Genomic DNA, 15,138 nt, shown 5'->3' with positions numbered 1-15,138 from the left:
TTTCTCCGATCATCATTCAGGCAACGCTTGAGTATTCCTGGTGCCAAGAGCAACACTTTGCACCGATCAAGTTGTGGTTTAAGCTGGTGAGTACTTATCTTCTTAAACCGTTCGTTTTCTGTCACATGGAAACCCAAATTCTGGTTGCATGAGTGTATTACCTTATTCTGATAGAAACTTTGGTCTTGTATTTGGTTTAGTTTTAAATCGGTAAGCTCTAAGTATATAAGACTGGTAGAGGTGAACCCTATTTTGCATCTGTGAGCGTTCGGCTACGTTTATAGGTAAGGGAAGCTTATATAATTTGATTAAGATTCTTGTTTTGAATGGTTGCATGTTGATTGATTGTTGAACGAATATGAAGTATAGTTGTTACTGCATTTTTGGTTTTATGAATGTTTGAGTATAAATGATGAGAAACTAGGTTGATATAAGGTTTGATCTTAAGTTTGTAGTTCTCTGTGTAATCCTGAGGTTGTCACCGAAAGTCATTATTGACCGTTTGGTTTTTCCTTTGAGCATTCGGTCTGTACTGGATCCTTCCTTTGGGAAGTGTTTCAGTTGATGACCGATCTGTTTTATCTTAGTATACTTGTAAATAAGTGCTTGTCTAAGTGTAGTTGTCTCCTTGTATTTGGTATTCAATATTACTTACACATATACTAGTATATTTATCTTCCCTTAAAAATCCATTATTTGTATCTGTATTTAATTCTTCATTCTATAAGCTAAGTAGTGTTCGGTCTTAAACTCGGCACTCGGTTTAAGCGGTGTTTGGTCTTAAACCAAGCGCTCGGTCTCGTCTCAGTAATCTATCATTACCATTCTTTTAAAATAAGAGTGTTCAGTCAAACTCAATAGTATTCGGTTTAAGCCTGTAGGGTTCAGTTTAATTTCTTAGGTTTCACAAATATTTATCAAAATTTTCAGTTAAGTCTAAAATACACTTATTCTTTAGTATTCGGTACATTCTTAGAAGTTCTGTCTAGTAAAATCACGTCCTGTAGTAACTGATGAGTAACCAGTAAACGTCCAAATATTATCACGAGTGTTCGGCTTATGAGGAGTCCTATATAGAAATGATCGTTCGGTCCTATTCGGTGTATAAGTGGAAGACCGCTCGGTCTTACACTAGGTGTCCAACTGTGTTAGTCTATAATGTATTCAAAACGTTCGGTCTTGTCTCTAGGGGAATGTTATTGTTCAGTTTTGATTTCAGATGGAATATGTTTGTATTGGTTCGGTTTGATAATACTGATGAATAATGATGATGGTATATGAGTGGAATAGTATGGAAATGAAAGAGTATTCTAGGGAGGAATATCTCATGATTGGTTATTGAATGGTAGAGTATGAATGTGGATAAAGCTTAGCTGGTGTTTATCCTGATATTCTATGATTACTCATTCTCAAGTAGAGAGGAGTAAGTCATGTGTGAGAATGGCAGGAGGTCTTAGCCCATAAGGTGAACTTGGACGGAACGGACTAACCTCGAGTGACAGCTGTTGAGGGCGTCCCAGCTATTACATCACCCGGGTGCAAAAACGCCGTAGCTACACATAATTCATAGAGTCCGGACAGTCAGAGTAAAGTGGTCGACTTTGACTTGAAATTTGGATTTGAAGTGCATGATTGGATGTTACATGATTGCATATTGAACTATGTTAGATTTATTTGAAATGTATGTTTTACTGAATTAATTAAATTACATAAGCTTACCCTATTTCCTATCTTGTCTGTATTGTCGTTCGGTTGTCTGTTCCTGTTGCAATGATCATCCTGTGGATGTGAGCAAAAGGAGAAGAGCTGCTGGAAGAAGCTTTAGTAGAAGTGGAAGTGAAAGCGGAACCCTAGGACCGTTCGGTCGTTAGGTTGGATTTTATTTTGTAGTACCGATCGATATAAGCTTAGTTTTGAAAACCGTTCGATTAAAACTGTAGATCTGTAAAGTTTAGATTCTGCATTATTTTGGTAATATTGTTAATATTTGATTATTCTATTATATGGTTTTATGTTGTATTTTTGGGATATTACAGATTTCTAGAGAGATAATACGTTTTAAAATAATAAAATTTATTTATAAAAAAATTATTTATACCAAAACTTTTTAGTATTAAAATACTCAAATCTTACTATTTTTAAACAAGTATCAATTCTAAAACAACATTTTTTAAGTCTTTATATTAAAAATGATCAAATTATATATAAGTATAAATTTTCTCAAATATTATAATTTTAATAACTTAGAAAAAGAAAAGATAAAACAGTACAAACCATCTACTAAAGTTAATAATAATTAACATCAAAGTTTTAAAGAAATATAAAATTGAGTAATAAGTAATAAAAAATAAAGTTGACTATTATAAGAAGAAAGGAATACAATAACATAATAGTTAGAAAGCTCTCCCTTTTGGATTGAAAACACACGTTCACAAATCAATAATAGCTATAGAAAGCTCTAGTCATACAAGTTTCCCTCTTAATATATGCATATATAAAAGAGAAAAATTAAAATTATTTTTTCTCAAGATATATATAATTAGTTTTCTTTTATAAAAATCAATGTTGAACATTGCCATGAACCATAACACGTTACTTAAATTTATACTTTAAAGTTTATCAATTATAAGTCATAATATAAAGTATACATTGATTGCTCTTTCAAAACTAAAATTCATCTAGAAATCTAGAAAAAAAATCAATAAAAACATGAGTCTAACTTTATATGAAAAATTAATATTTACTTTCAAATCAAAATTTGAAGATAATAATATTATTTAATATTTTTACACTTAAAATCATATATATAAACAATAAAAAATCACGGAGAGAAAATCAAAACATATAACTTGGTTGTATAAGTTGAAAAGTGAAAAGAGAGATGTAAAAAGGCATTTAGAGAGGCATAAATGATGCTTGGCCATAAATGTACAACCATCCGTATTATACATTCACCTGAATATATTTTGTATTTGTTTCTTTCGTTTTCTGTTTTCCACTTTCCTTGGTGGGTTTGGGAATCAGAATTTCACCACAAAAATATCATGCCCATCACTCTCACTCTCACTCATGTATTGACTTGGGTTTGGTCCCCCACTCCTTGCATTGCCCTTTTATTCTTCTTCCCCTCTTTCCTTCTTATGCACTCAACTTTACGCACCATTCCCATAAAGCCCATTAGCACCACTTATTACTTCACACGCACAACTCTACACAACATATATACTCTTTGTTTCTTCCAATGTTTTAATGCTTTATTAAGCATTTTACAACTCACTTATAAAGCTAATATTATCTTTAATGAAAAAAAAAATTTCATCCTAAACTATTATAAAGAAATAAAAAAATATATGTTTCATGTAAGATCCGGGAAATTAAGGATTTTAAAAATAAACTAGTTTTGAGACTTTGGATTTTTGTTTGGAAATTAGTGTACTTGAGTCTATATTTTTTTGTTAGTACATAATTGTTATGTTATTTCTTTATTTTTATAGTTTTGCCAAGGGCCAAAATGGTTTTTACATTTATTTAATTTGTGTAGAAATTAGTTATGGGGGTGTAGAAAGAAAAAACATGCAAATTAAATAATCTGAATATTTAATAAAATGATATTATGTAAATCTTTTAGAAGATTTAGTTGTTATTTTAAAAATTAGTTAAATGAAAATAGGAGATATAATCGTGGTGGGTTTAAAGATTAAAAGAGATATTATTATTAGAGAAAATCGTTTTTAGATATTATTAGATATTTTAAAAGATTACGTGGATTTTAAAAAAAAAATTGGGTGGTTGATAATATTTTAAAAAGTAGTTAAAAGATTTTTCCGCCATGTGATGCGGGAAAGGGGTTTTCTTTGGTTGTGTGATGCAGGAAGAGGATGGTTCGGGTACTGATGACTTTTTTGGCCGTGTGATGTGTGAAAAAGATTCTCTTTTAGCCGTGTGATGCGGGAAAAAAGTTCTTTTTGGCCTTGTGACACGAGAAGAGGGTGTCGTGCAACTCGTAATAAATTGGTTATGATGATTAGGTGGTGTGGTAATGTAGGGAAAATAAACCACTAAGTTGTGATGATGATGGGTGACCTTATTTAAGTTGTTGGTTTGTTCTTGATGTATTATTATTGTGATGAATGTTTAACATTTGTTAGTTATATTTTTATGTTTATTACGATCGATCCTCATTTAGCTCACCCCTATGTTTGTGGTTGTGGTTTTCACCTGCGATAATCGTTATACAAGAACATATGATCATGCAGATAATTCGAATACGGTATAACATGACGAGCAAATTGAGAGAATTGAAAATTTAGATTTATTTTAAATAAAATGTTTTATTGATAATTTTATTTTGTAATGAATTGGAATTATAGTTTAGTTTTGATTAATTATGAAAACTTTTGCTCGTAACCATTTAACTCTAAAATAAATGATAAGAAATATAAAATATCATTTCTACCAAATCTTACATAGAATGTTTTTAATGTAATAAAGAAAGTTTCACAATGAATTATAATATAAACCCAGATGTTATTTGTTAAAATGGATATTTTTTACATTACTTATATAAATTGGATGTGAAGATATTATAGTTGTTCTAAAGGCCCTTTTTCTTGTTTTATGGAAACCAATGTGTAGGACAGTTGTGAGGAATTCCATAGGATATGAATAAACAAAAGTGTTGTAGTGGTAGAGAATTCTTGAGCTAAAGAATGATAGTGCATACAGCTGCATGGTTGATAAGATAAGAGGAATATAAATCATTATATGATTCAACAGCATGGAAGGTGATGTTGGTCCCCAAGGTTCACGCCACACCACACCACACTTTTCTACCATAAATATGTTTTTCTTTTACTTCAAGTTTTTTCTTTTTTTAACTTTTATGTACTTATGACTTTATTAAGTGTCAATATCTTTTAAATTTAAATATTTTTTTGCCAACCAAGTATTCAAAATTTTTACATTTTTTAATTGAGTATATATCATTTAATTTTTTTAAATGAATTTTTTTCTTCAAAAAAAATTAACTTTGCTTTCAATAAACATACTTTACATATACAGAGAATAACATAATATCAAATGTTTACAATATACTTTCTTACACTAAATATATGTTTTTTCGTAATAATACATAGAACAACAATGTAACATATTAAATATTTATAATATTTTACTTTTGATTTTTTAAATCTAAATAATAAATAAATATTTTTATACTTATTTAAAAAATATTATTAAACTTAAAAGATTTCATCAAAACTTATTTAAATAAAAAAATTAAATAAATTTTCTCAACAACGGAGTTTAAATAAAATAAACAAAATTAAATTTGTGTTGTATTAAAAATGAAATATATGAATACTTGTTCTACTTATATTTATAGTTTTTGTTTTTTTTAGTTTTTTTAGCTATTAATTTCCTAAAAATTGAAGTTTAGTTAAGGGTTGAAGTTTTTAATATATACTTTTTCATCACTCGAATTCAGATTGAAGTCGTAATAACGTATTTTTATTTTTAAAGTAAAAGCTATGAATCATAAGTTTTGTGGCATATATATATATATATATATATGTGTGTGTTGGGACACACAAAAAAACTAGTCATGAGTACCAACGGATCGGGTCGGGCACAAATAGTGTCTACCCACGACCCGACCCGACAATAAAAAATTCATCCGCTACCTATACGGATACTTACTTAAAAAATATTCACGGATACCTGTGAATATCTACAAAACTTTAAAAAAATATACTTTTATAAAATATTATAATAAAACTTAAATAAAATTACAAAAAATATATAAAATATAATATAGATTAAATTAAATATAAATTAAAATTTAATTTTAATTATATTTAACCTTATAAAATATAAATTAATGTTAATTTTAACTAAATTTAACTTAATGTAATATAAATTAAATTTTTATTTTTATTTTTTACGGGTAGCGGATATCCACGGGTACAGATAGTATAATATCTACACCCAACCCGTTTATAAACGCGTATTAAAAAATCCGCTACCCGCGGTAGGAAATATCTACGGATATCAACTATCCATCGTGAATTTTATCCGCAAATATTTTTGGATGTGAATTTTTTTTTGTCATCCCTACACGAGTACCTGTTTTTATTTTTGTTTGATTTTTGGCTTGTCTTGTTTGCTCCCACCTTATTTACTGTAAGAAACAGACAAGGGTATTAGATTCTTAAAGTGTCACATACATAAGTTTAAGAATGATAGCTGACTTGTTTATTTGTTAGTATCATACAAAGCCAAGTTGAAAGTCAAGTTGAGTTTGCAGAATCTGTTAAGCTTGTTCCCATTTAACTAGTAAATTAGTTGGGTTATTGTCTTTTTAACTTTTTTCTATGTTTAATTTATTTTTTATTTAAAGTTTAATTAAGTTTGAAGTTTCTTATGGATTTTGTTATTTTCAATTTAATTTTTAGTAAAAGACGTTTTGATATATTGAATACTCAAATTTTACATTTTTAAGTTGAGTATGTGTAATTTAACTTTTTTTTCTTTTAAGTGAATAACGTGAATGTTATGTTAGATCTCATTTTACTTATTTATTCTTACGTGTTATTAAAATAACATTTTTTATTAATGTAAAACAATAAGTAATTTGTTCTATTATTATTGAAAATATATTAGTTAATAAAGATATATAGTCATCACTTAAGGTCCAAGTACGTAAAGTTCTTGTTTTAGGACTCTAAGAAAAAAAAACCTCTAAATTCTTTTTTTTTAATAATATATTTTTATTAAATTAATTATAATTTTTTTTTCAATAATAAAATTTAATTAAATTATTATTAGTGAGTAGTATTTTTTTTTAGTATTAAAAAATGATATTTAATGATTTAACAACTTTTTTTAATAGATCATAATTTTGTTTAGTACCAAAAGAGTAATTAATTATTAACAATTCTCATTCAAGATTAAATGAATTAACTTTATTATATATTAAAGAAATATTAAATAAAATTAATTACAATAATTTAATATATAAATAATTTGTATAAAAAATGTTAAAAAATAAATTTTAAATAAAGTTATGAAATATGTTAACATTGTTTTATCACTAAATAAAAAAGTTTTAATTTAAGTTTGTTTTAGACTTAGCAAACTTTTAAGCCGCTCTTAGTATGTTATCACGTCAAAGCAATTAAAAAAACATGACAATTTCATTATCTAATATATTTTCAATAAAATAATAAAAATTGTTTATGTTTTTCATTAACGTTATATTGTTTTATATCATCCACAAAACTTCATAGCTTTAAGTTGAAGATAAGTAAGCAAGATTGTGGAACAAAATCATATCCATATTGTCCAATTAGTGAAAAATAAAATAACAGAATTTTAGTTAAAAATAAATCAGGTCACATGTTTGTGGTTTTTTTTTGTTTTTTTTTAAATATTTTTTATTTTTTTAATATATTTTTTATTTTTTTAAATCTTAAATATTTTATTATATTTTTTAATTTATTTTCTATATCTGGTAATTTTGTTTAATTTAGTCCTATTTTTTCTAAATTGAAAATTTTTGTTTATTTTTAAATTGAAACCAAATTTAATTTTGATATAAATGTTATATTAGTAATTTTATTAAAATTAACATTTTTACCAGCTATTTCTAGGCGATATCAAAAGGATTTATTTGAATAAAATTAATAAAAATTAGAACTTAATTGAAAAAAAAAAACTAGAATCACACAAAAAAAAATTGAACTAAAAATCAGAACCAAAGTAGTATTTAAGACTAGAATATTTGTTTAATAAATATGGTAGAAGAGATTAAAAGATTTATTTTTATATTTTAGAAAAAACATGTAAATTTGTAAAATTTAAAAAATAAAATTTTTATTTTTATTTTTAAATGTAAATTAGTAATTTATATAGATTTAAATAAATTATAACGGAAGAAATGAAAAAAATTATGTCATAGTTTTGATATATTTGAATTCAGACAATACGCATAAGTAAAATATATTTTTATTTTATTTTGAGATTAATAACATTAAAAAGAATAACATAATTATTGATAGAAAGTTAAACTTCAAAGGTCAATATTATTAACACAATGATTTCTTATGTGTCTGACAATTGAAACATTGGTTGGAGTAATTTTGGTACTTTGATGTCTTTTTCAATCCTAATTTTTGACGATTTTGGATAAACTTTGAATTTTGTCCTAGTTGTAATTTTAGATTAATGAAACGTGGTGTGTTACGTAATAATCTTTATGTCTAATTTTAAAAATAAATTTATGTAGACTTTATTTACTTCATTTAACTTATACAAGTGATTAATGTTTGTGTTAAAATCGTAACAAAGGAGAGTAGACGAAGTTTCTATATTTCTCACAAGTGATTAATGTTTTCTTGAAATTTCATTAATCTAATTTGCAGCTTAGATTGACTTCCTTCATTATGTTACAATAGTATTTGTTGTTGTGAGGCTCAATTATTTAGACAATAAAATCAGTTAAGTTAGAAAGTTGTACACTGATAACACATGTTTTATACACACATTTACAACTTTATTACAGTGATTGCACTTTACTCTTTTATTTTATTTTAAGTTTTATTTCATTTTCTTATATCAATAATAAAGTTAGTTCATTGGTAATAAATGCTTCAATTTCGTATTTTTAGCTCATCTAGACTATTTCAGTTATAACTTTCCCTGTACATATTATTTTTATTTATTTTAGTTTCATTAAATCGTACACTTTCCAGACGTTAAAATCGATATACCAATTACTGGATTTGGAATTCTATGCTAATTTTTGCAATTTTTAGAAGTTTAGGTAGATTTTATGTAAATGGATTTTGTGGGATTTGCAAGTTTTTAATTGACTTTTAGACTTACGCTTTGTTCACTTAAATGGATCTGGAGAGAGTGATTGAATGGATTTGAGAGGATTTAAAGGTAAATTTTGTGTTGTTTATTTGAGTAGATTTGGAGGTAACTGAAAGTAAATTTGAAAGTAAATTTTTTTAATCTGTCATATCAATCAAATCTTATACTAATTCTTATAAACTTTACTTCCAAATTTACTCTCACTCACATCAAAATCCACACAAATAAACAACACAAAATTTACCTTTAAATCCTCTCAAATTCATTCAATCACTCTCTCCCAAATCCATTCAAGTGAACAAAGCTTTAATTAGATTTAAAGCCGATTTTTAGAATTTATCAACAAAGAAATAGAAATGAGTAGAACAACTTTTAAGGTTTTAGTTTCTTTTTTTTCAATCTAATTTGTTGTATTTTCATATTCTTCAATCATTATTATAATGCACTTTTGCTATTATCTATTGTAGAACTAAATATATGAGGATTAATTGATGATTCAATATCAAAAAAACACGAATTGAGTTTTGCATCGATTTGAGTATGTTTTTATTTTATCCAATTGGTTTTGTACTTTGTGATATCAATTTATGTTTCTAAAATTAGAATTTGAATTAAGAATAAATTAGGTCCTAATTTGATAATTAAATATAAATTATGTTGAATGATATAGAGATTTAATTTCTATAGATTGCTCTATTCGATTGATTGAATTAATAAATTGTTTAAACTTGAATATAATATTTAGAGAATTATGATTTTCGGTTTGTTTGGATGTTTGAATATGCAAATTGATCTATTTTTATTATTATTAATTTTAATGTTAATATATTTTTATGACTGTGTTTGAGTTTGTGTTTTCTAACCCCAAAACTTTTACTAATACGAAAACAAATTCTAAATAATGAATACAATTTAATGTGTCATATGGAAATCAACCAAGTAGTAACTGTTCTAGCTAATTTAGAGAATTCTAGCATTGTTTTGATTTCATCTATGACATTTATTATACACTTAATTAAAAGTGTTGTTTTGAAATATATATGCTTACTCATATTCACAAGTTTATGTGTTGCACTCCTAAAGTTTATGGTAATTTTTTTTTAAAGTATCAAATGCAATGCACATTCAAAGAGTTGCATTCACTCCATCCACTCCTTTCTATTGGATATGCATAAAGAGTTCTAATGACAAAAAATTAAGCATTATTCATTCTGAGGCGTGAGGTACCTTTTTAAGTCTTCTAAGAAAGAAAACTAAGCTTTAGTGGTCTCACCTTAAACCACATCAAAGTCGATCGAAATTATGTTGTTTCTCCCATCTTGTACAAATGTCATTATAAATGTGTTATCAATGAGGAACATTGGTGTCTTGAAGATATTATGATTTTGATGATGCTACAAGATGAAGAACTTGAAGACTTTTGTTGTACTTATTTTAAAATCATTTTGTAGAATTAATTGTATAGGAATTACTTTGTTAATGTAAGAACACTTAGAAGTTTTCCTGTTTAGAGAGTCTTTGCGCAGATAATCGATTATTGGGTGTGATAATCGATTATCATGAGCCTATATGGAAAACAGTTGCTCGCGCAAATAATCAATTATTGCTCAGAATAATCGATTATTCTAGTCTGAGTCAGTATTGCCCAAGTCGCGCAAATAATCGATTATTCCCCAAGATAATCGATTATTAGTTTTTTGAAAACCCCATAACGGACAAAAATAATCGATTATCACTTATGATAATCGATTATCATTGGCAGTTGGGAGATGTCTTTTCAGTTTCTGACCCTGCATGAACCTGGGCTTATAAATAGAGGTCTTCACAGCTTTTAGAATTTAACTTTTGATTTTGAGAGTATTAGAGATGTGTGCCTAAGGGAAGCTCTCTATGAGTGAAAAGAGAATCTATGCCATTTTGAGAATACAGTTTGTCTGAGGATGTTCTCAAAGTGATAGTGTGCTTTTGCCAAGTCTTGTGAAAAGGAGAAGCTCGCGCTTTGTGTGTCAAAGGTCAGAGCGGTTCTCTTTAAGTTGGCTGAGTTGTCTCTTCCGGTTCGTTTGTCGAAGGAAAGTTCTTCCGTTCGTTTGTCAAACGAAAGGTGTTCTCGTTTCTTAATCTTTACTTCATATCTTGTAATCTGTACAAACATTATTTTAGTGAAAAAGGTTAATCACTATTCATAATGATTAAAATTTCTGTGTTGATTTTCTTGAACTCTACACTCTTTAAACTCTTAGCACATCAACTGTTTGATAAAACGTGTTTAAGAGAAAATTAAAGGAACCATTTTTAAAATTGACCGAACAAGTTTTTTGCTTTTAACACTGATTTTATATTTCCGCTGCGCAAAATCGGTACCGGTTGTTCCAACAAAATGTTCCTATACTTGAAGGTCCAAAATAAACCTTTTATTTAACTTTATCTACTTTTTCCAGTGGTTTGTAATTGAAAATCATCAATGCATAACTTGAAGGTCCAAAATAAACCTTTTATTTAACTTTGTCTTATAGTGGCTCTTCATCATAATATGTAAGTTGTGTAGTTATTTGGTACTTGAAACCAAAAACAAACTCTAACATTGATTATAATAGATTGAATAATTTGTGGAATGATTTTTCCAATTCCTATAGACATTGTTAATAACTTGCTACTTTGCCAACCACATCTTTTTTACATCACATTGTACTCCAAAGAGGACTTGATATGTGAAATTTTGTTGAAATCAGAATTGGTGGGTTATTATCCACCATTTCTCAAATGTTTTTGTGAAATGATATGTGATGCCAAACTGTTGTGATCTTTGAAATATGATGCGGTTGCATGGATGTGACATATACAACTCAATATCGATATGAATACAATGCACTTTAATCTTGTCTAGTTTGAATGTGTGGTTGAAAAAGTAAAATGATTCATTATATGGAACCTGTTGAGTGAGTCCAATAGCTCTTCTTTGTTAAAAACGTGGATGAAGTAGTTGATGTTGTATAAGGACAAATTGTTTTGTCTTCATCATTTACATGTTGGTTAAGAAAGTCATCCTCATTGTCGTTAAAATGGTTTTAGGCATGCTGATGGAATTTTAACAACTTTAGTTTCCTTGTAGTGGTGAATGTAATGTTTTTTTTTATTTATGTCGTGAAAGTAATGATAATTTATTGATTTCAGAGTTATCGAGATAATTAAAGGTGGGGAGAGATAACAATTTGATATGGACAGACTAGTTTGGAATTGGGTGTATGACTTTATATTAGCCTTTGAATCTCAAAATTGTGTTGTTCAAATCAAAGGTTGGTATTGGATTTAATTTATTTTCCGTTCATATATGTGCATTTATCTTCATATATTTATATTCTATTTTTATATTTATATTCCGTTTATATATTGTTTCAAACAATTATATATATATGTAAAATTGTACTCTCTTCTTATGGAATAAGAAATACAATTCCTATCCTTTCTTTTCTCATAACATGGTATCAGAAGAAAATTAATTTTTTATCACGTTCTTCCGCAACCAATTCTTTTCCTGTCCAGATCTTCATTTTCTACCTTTCGTTCTTGACTTTTCTGCCTTTTTCTTCTCCTTTTATGGCTACTCCCTCTGTTACTCTCGCATTGTTGCAAGATACAACACATGACTATTACATTCATCCTAATGAGAATCCTTCATTGGTGCTTGTTTCCCCGATTCTTGAAGGTCACAATTATCATGGATGGGCTCGCTCGATGTCTATGGCACTACAAATGAAGAATAAATTTGGCTTTGTTGATGGTTCCATTCCTTGTCCAGCTGGTACAGATCCAATGGTTCAAGCATGGAAGCGTTGCAATAATCTAGTTTTATCTTGGATCAATCATTCTGTTTCTCATGAGATTGCTACAAGTATTATTTGGATTGACTCTGCTGCTACGGCATGGAAGGATCTCAAAGATCGTTTCTCCCAAGGTGATTCTGTTCGAATTTCACAATTGCATCAAGATCTTTATTCAATGCATCAGTCTGATCTAAGTGTTACTGCATATTACACTAAAATGAAGATTCTCTGGGATGAACTTTGCAATTTTCGCCATATTCCTGAATGCCAATCTTCGGCTTCTTGTTGTGTTGTTTCTAAGACAATGAAGGAATATCGTGAAAATGATTTTGTTCTTTGTTTTCTTAGAGGCTTGAATGATAATTACTCTGTTGTTCGCTCTCAGATCCTTCTCATGGATCCCTTGCCTTCTTTACCCAAAATTTTTTCGATGATAATTCAACATGAGCGACAATTACAATCAGGAATTCTTTCTCAACCTCCAGTCATGGCGTCACAAGTTTCTCAATCTAAACCTTCTTTTTCTACCTTCAATGGCAGAGGTAAACCCTCTCCTGCCAATGATTATGGCCGGGGAAGATCTTCATATCAAGGTTCTCAGGCTCGTTATCAAGGTTCTCAGGCTCGTTCCTCAGGGGGAAGGTTTGGTGCACCTCGACAATGCACTCACTGTGGCAGGACAAACCACACCATTGATACTTGCTTTCTAATACATGGATTACCACCTGATCTCAAATCCAAAAGAGTCCACAATGTTACAACAGATTCTTCTACAGTAGTTCCTTCTTATAATAATTCTCCGGCACAGTCACATTCCGTAATTTTGGGACTTTCTCAAGAGCAAATTCATGGTTTATTGGCACTTCTTCCTCAATCTAATCCCACAATCCCACATTCTACTAATCTAGTGAGCTCTCAGAATGCTTCCACTTCTTCCCAGGCTCAAGGTAATATCTATTCCAAATGGATTCTAGACACAGGTGCTACTGATCATATATCTAATTCTTTGTCTCATTTTATTTCTTATCATAGAATCTCACCAATTACAGTATCACTACCCAACAAGAACTCTTCATTTGCTCATTTTTCTGGCACTGTTTCACTTAGCCCACACCTTACTTTACATAATGTCTTGTTTATTCCTAATTTTTCTGTCAATCTTATTTCGGTCACAAAGTTAACTAAATCTCTATCTTGTAAACTTAACATTTCTAAATTTTCCTGTGAAATACAGGACAAGTCAACCCTGCAGATGATTGGCAAAGCTGAAGAAAGAGATGGCTTGTATGTCATGATAGTTCCTGCACCCACACCCCTTGGTTCACCAGCTGCTATTACTTCTGAGAATTCTATTGCTTGTTCTACAATAAGACATAACTCTATAGATATTTGGCACTATAGACTAGGGCATCCTTCTTTTTCTTGTTATACCAAATTACGCAACATGTATGCCACTTTACCCAATACAAAATACATGCATTGTGATGCTTGTCATTATTCTAAGCAAAGAAAATTACCTTTTCAATTAAGTACTACTGTTTCAAAAGCTCCTTTTGATTTAATTCATGTTGATATTTGGGGGCCCTATAGTACTTCTTCTGTTGATGGTTTCAAATATTTCTTAACTATAGTGGATGATATGTCTAGATACACATGGATTAAATTAATGACAAGTAAATCAGATACAAGATCACAACTTATTGGCTTTGTTTCTTATATAAAAACACAATTTGGCATTGATGTAAAAGCTGTTAGATCAGATAATGGTAATGAGTTTGCAATGACAGATTTTTATAGACAAAAAGGGATACAACATCAATTATCATGTGTTGAAACACCTCAACAAAATGGAGTCGTTGAGAGAAAACATCAACACATTCTCAATGTTGCTAGATCTTTAATGTTTCAATCCCATTTGCCCATAATTTTCTGGTCTTTTGCTGTTCGTTATGCTGTGCAACTCATTAATATTTTACCTTCCAAAGTTTTGACATATTTTTCTCCATCTCAGCTGTTACACAATGTTAAACCTGACATTACTTACTTACGAGTTTTTGGCTCACTTTGCTATGCTTCAACTCTTCAAACTCATAGAACAAAATTTCAACCTCGTGCAAGAAAATGTGTTTTACTGGGTTTTAAAACAGGAGTGAAAGGCTACCTTTTGTTAGATTTCAATTCTAGGGAAATTTTTCTATCAAGGAATGTAGTATTTTATGAAAATATATTTCCTTTTCTTACTAGTGACAAGCACTCACCTATTAATACACAAAATTCCTTGGATTTTGTCACCAAAATTATTTCACCTCCATCACCTCTTTTCTCAGAAGTTACTGATCAACCCTCTTTACCACTTACATCTCCTCCTTCTATTGTTTCCGACCCTGTTATTTTCTCTTCTCAGCCTGTTTCTGTTGAACATGTCACTGCTACTCCACAAAGG

General features: G+C 28.9%; 1 protein-coding gene across 1 annotated transcript; it reads left to right on the top strand.

Moving 5' to 3' along the window:
* Window positions 1-12,468: 12,468 nt before the first annotated feature.
* Window positions 12,469-13,489, top strand: LOC148202481 (uncharacterized). Its single transcript, XM_088108886.1, has 2 exons — window positions 12,469-12,826; window positions 13,236-13,489. The coding sequence occupies exons 1-2, from the start codon at window positions 12,469-12,471 to the stop codon at window positions 13,403-13,405; spliced, it is 528 nt and encodes a 175-aa protein (XP_087965012.1). The 3' UTR covers window positions 13,406-13,489.
* Window positions 13,490-15,138: the final 1,649 nt, after the last annotated feature.

This window comes from Vigna umbellata, chromosome 3 (assembly GCF_029865625.1).
Source record: "Vigna umbellata cultivar VRB3 chromosome 3, Vumbellata_1.0, whole genome shotgun sequence".
Lineage (NCBI taxonomy): Eukaryota > Viridiplantae > Streptophyta > Magnoliopsida > Fabales > Fabaceae > Vigna > Vigna umbellata.
This window is presented reverse-complemented; position numbering and strand designations above follow the sequence as displayed.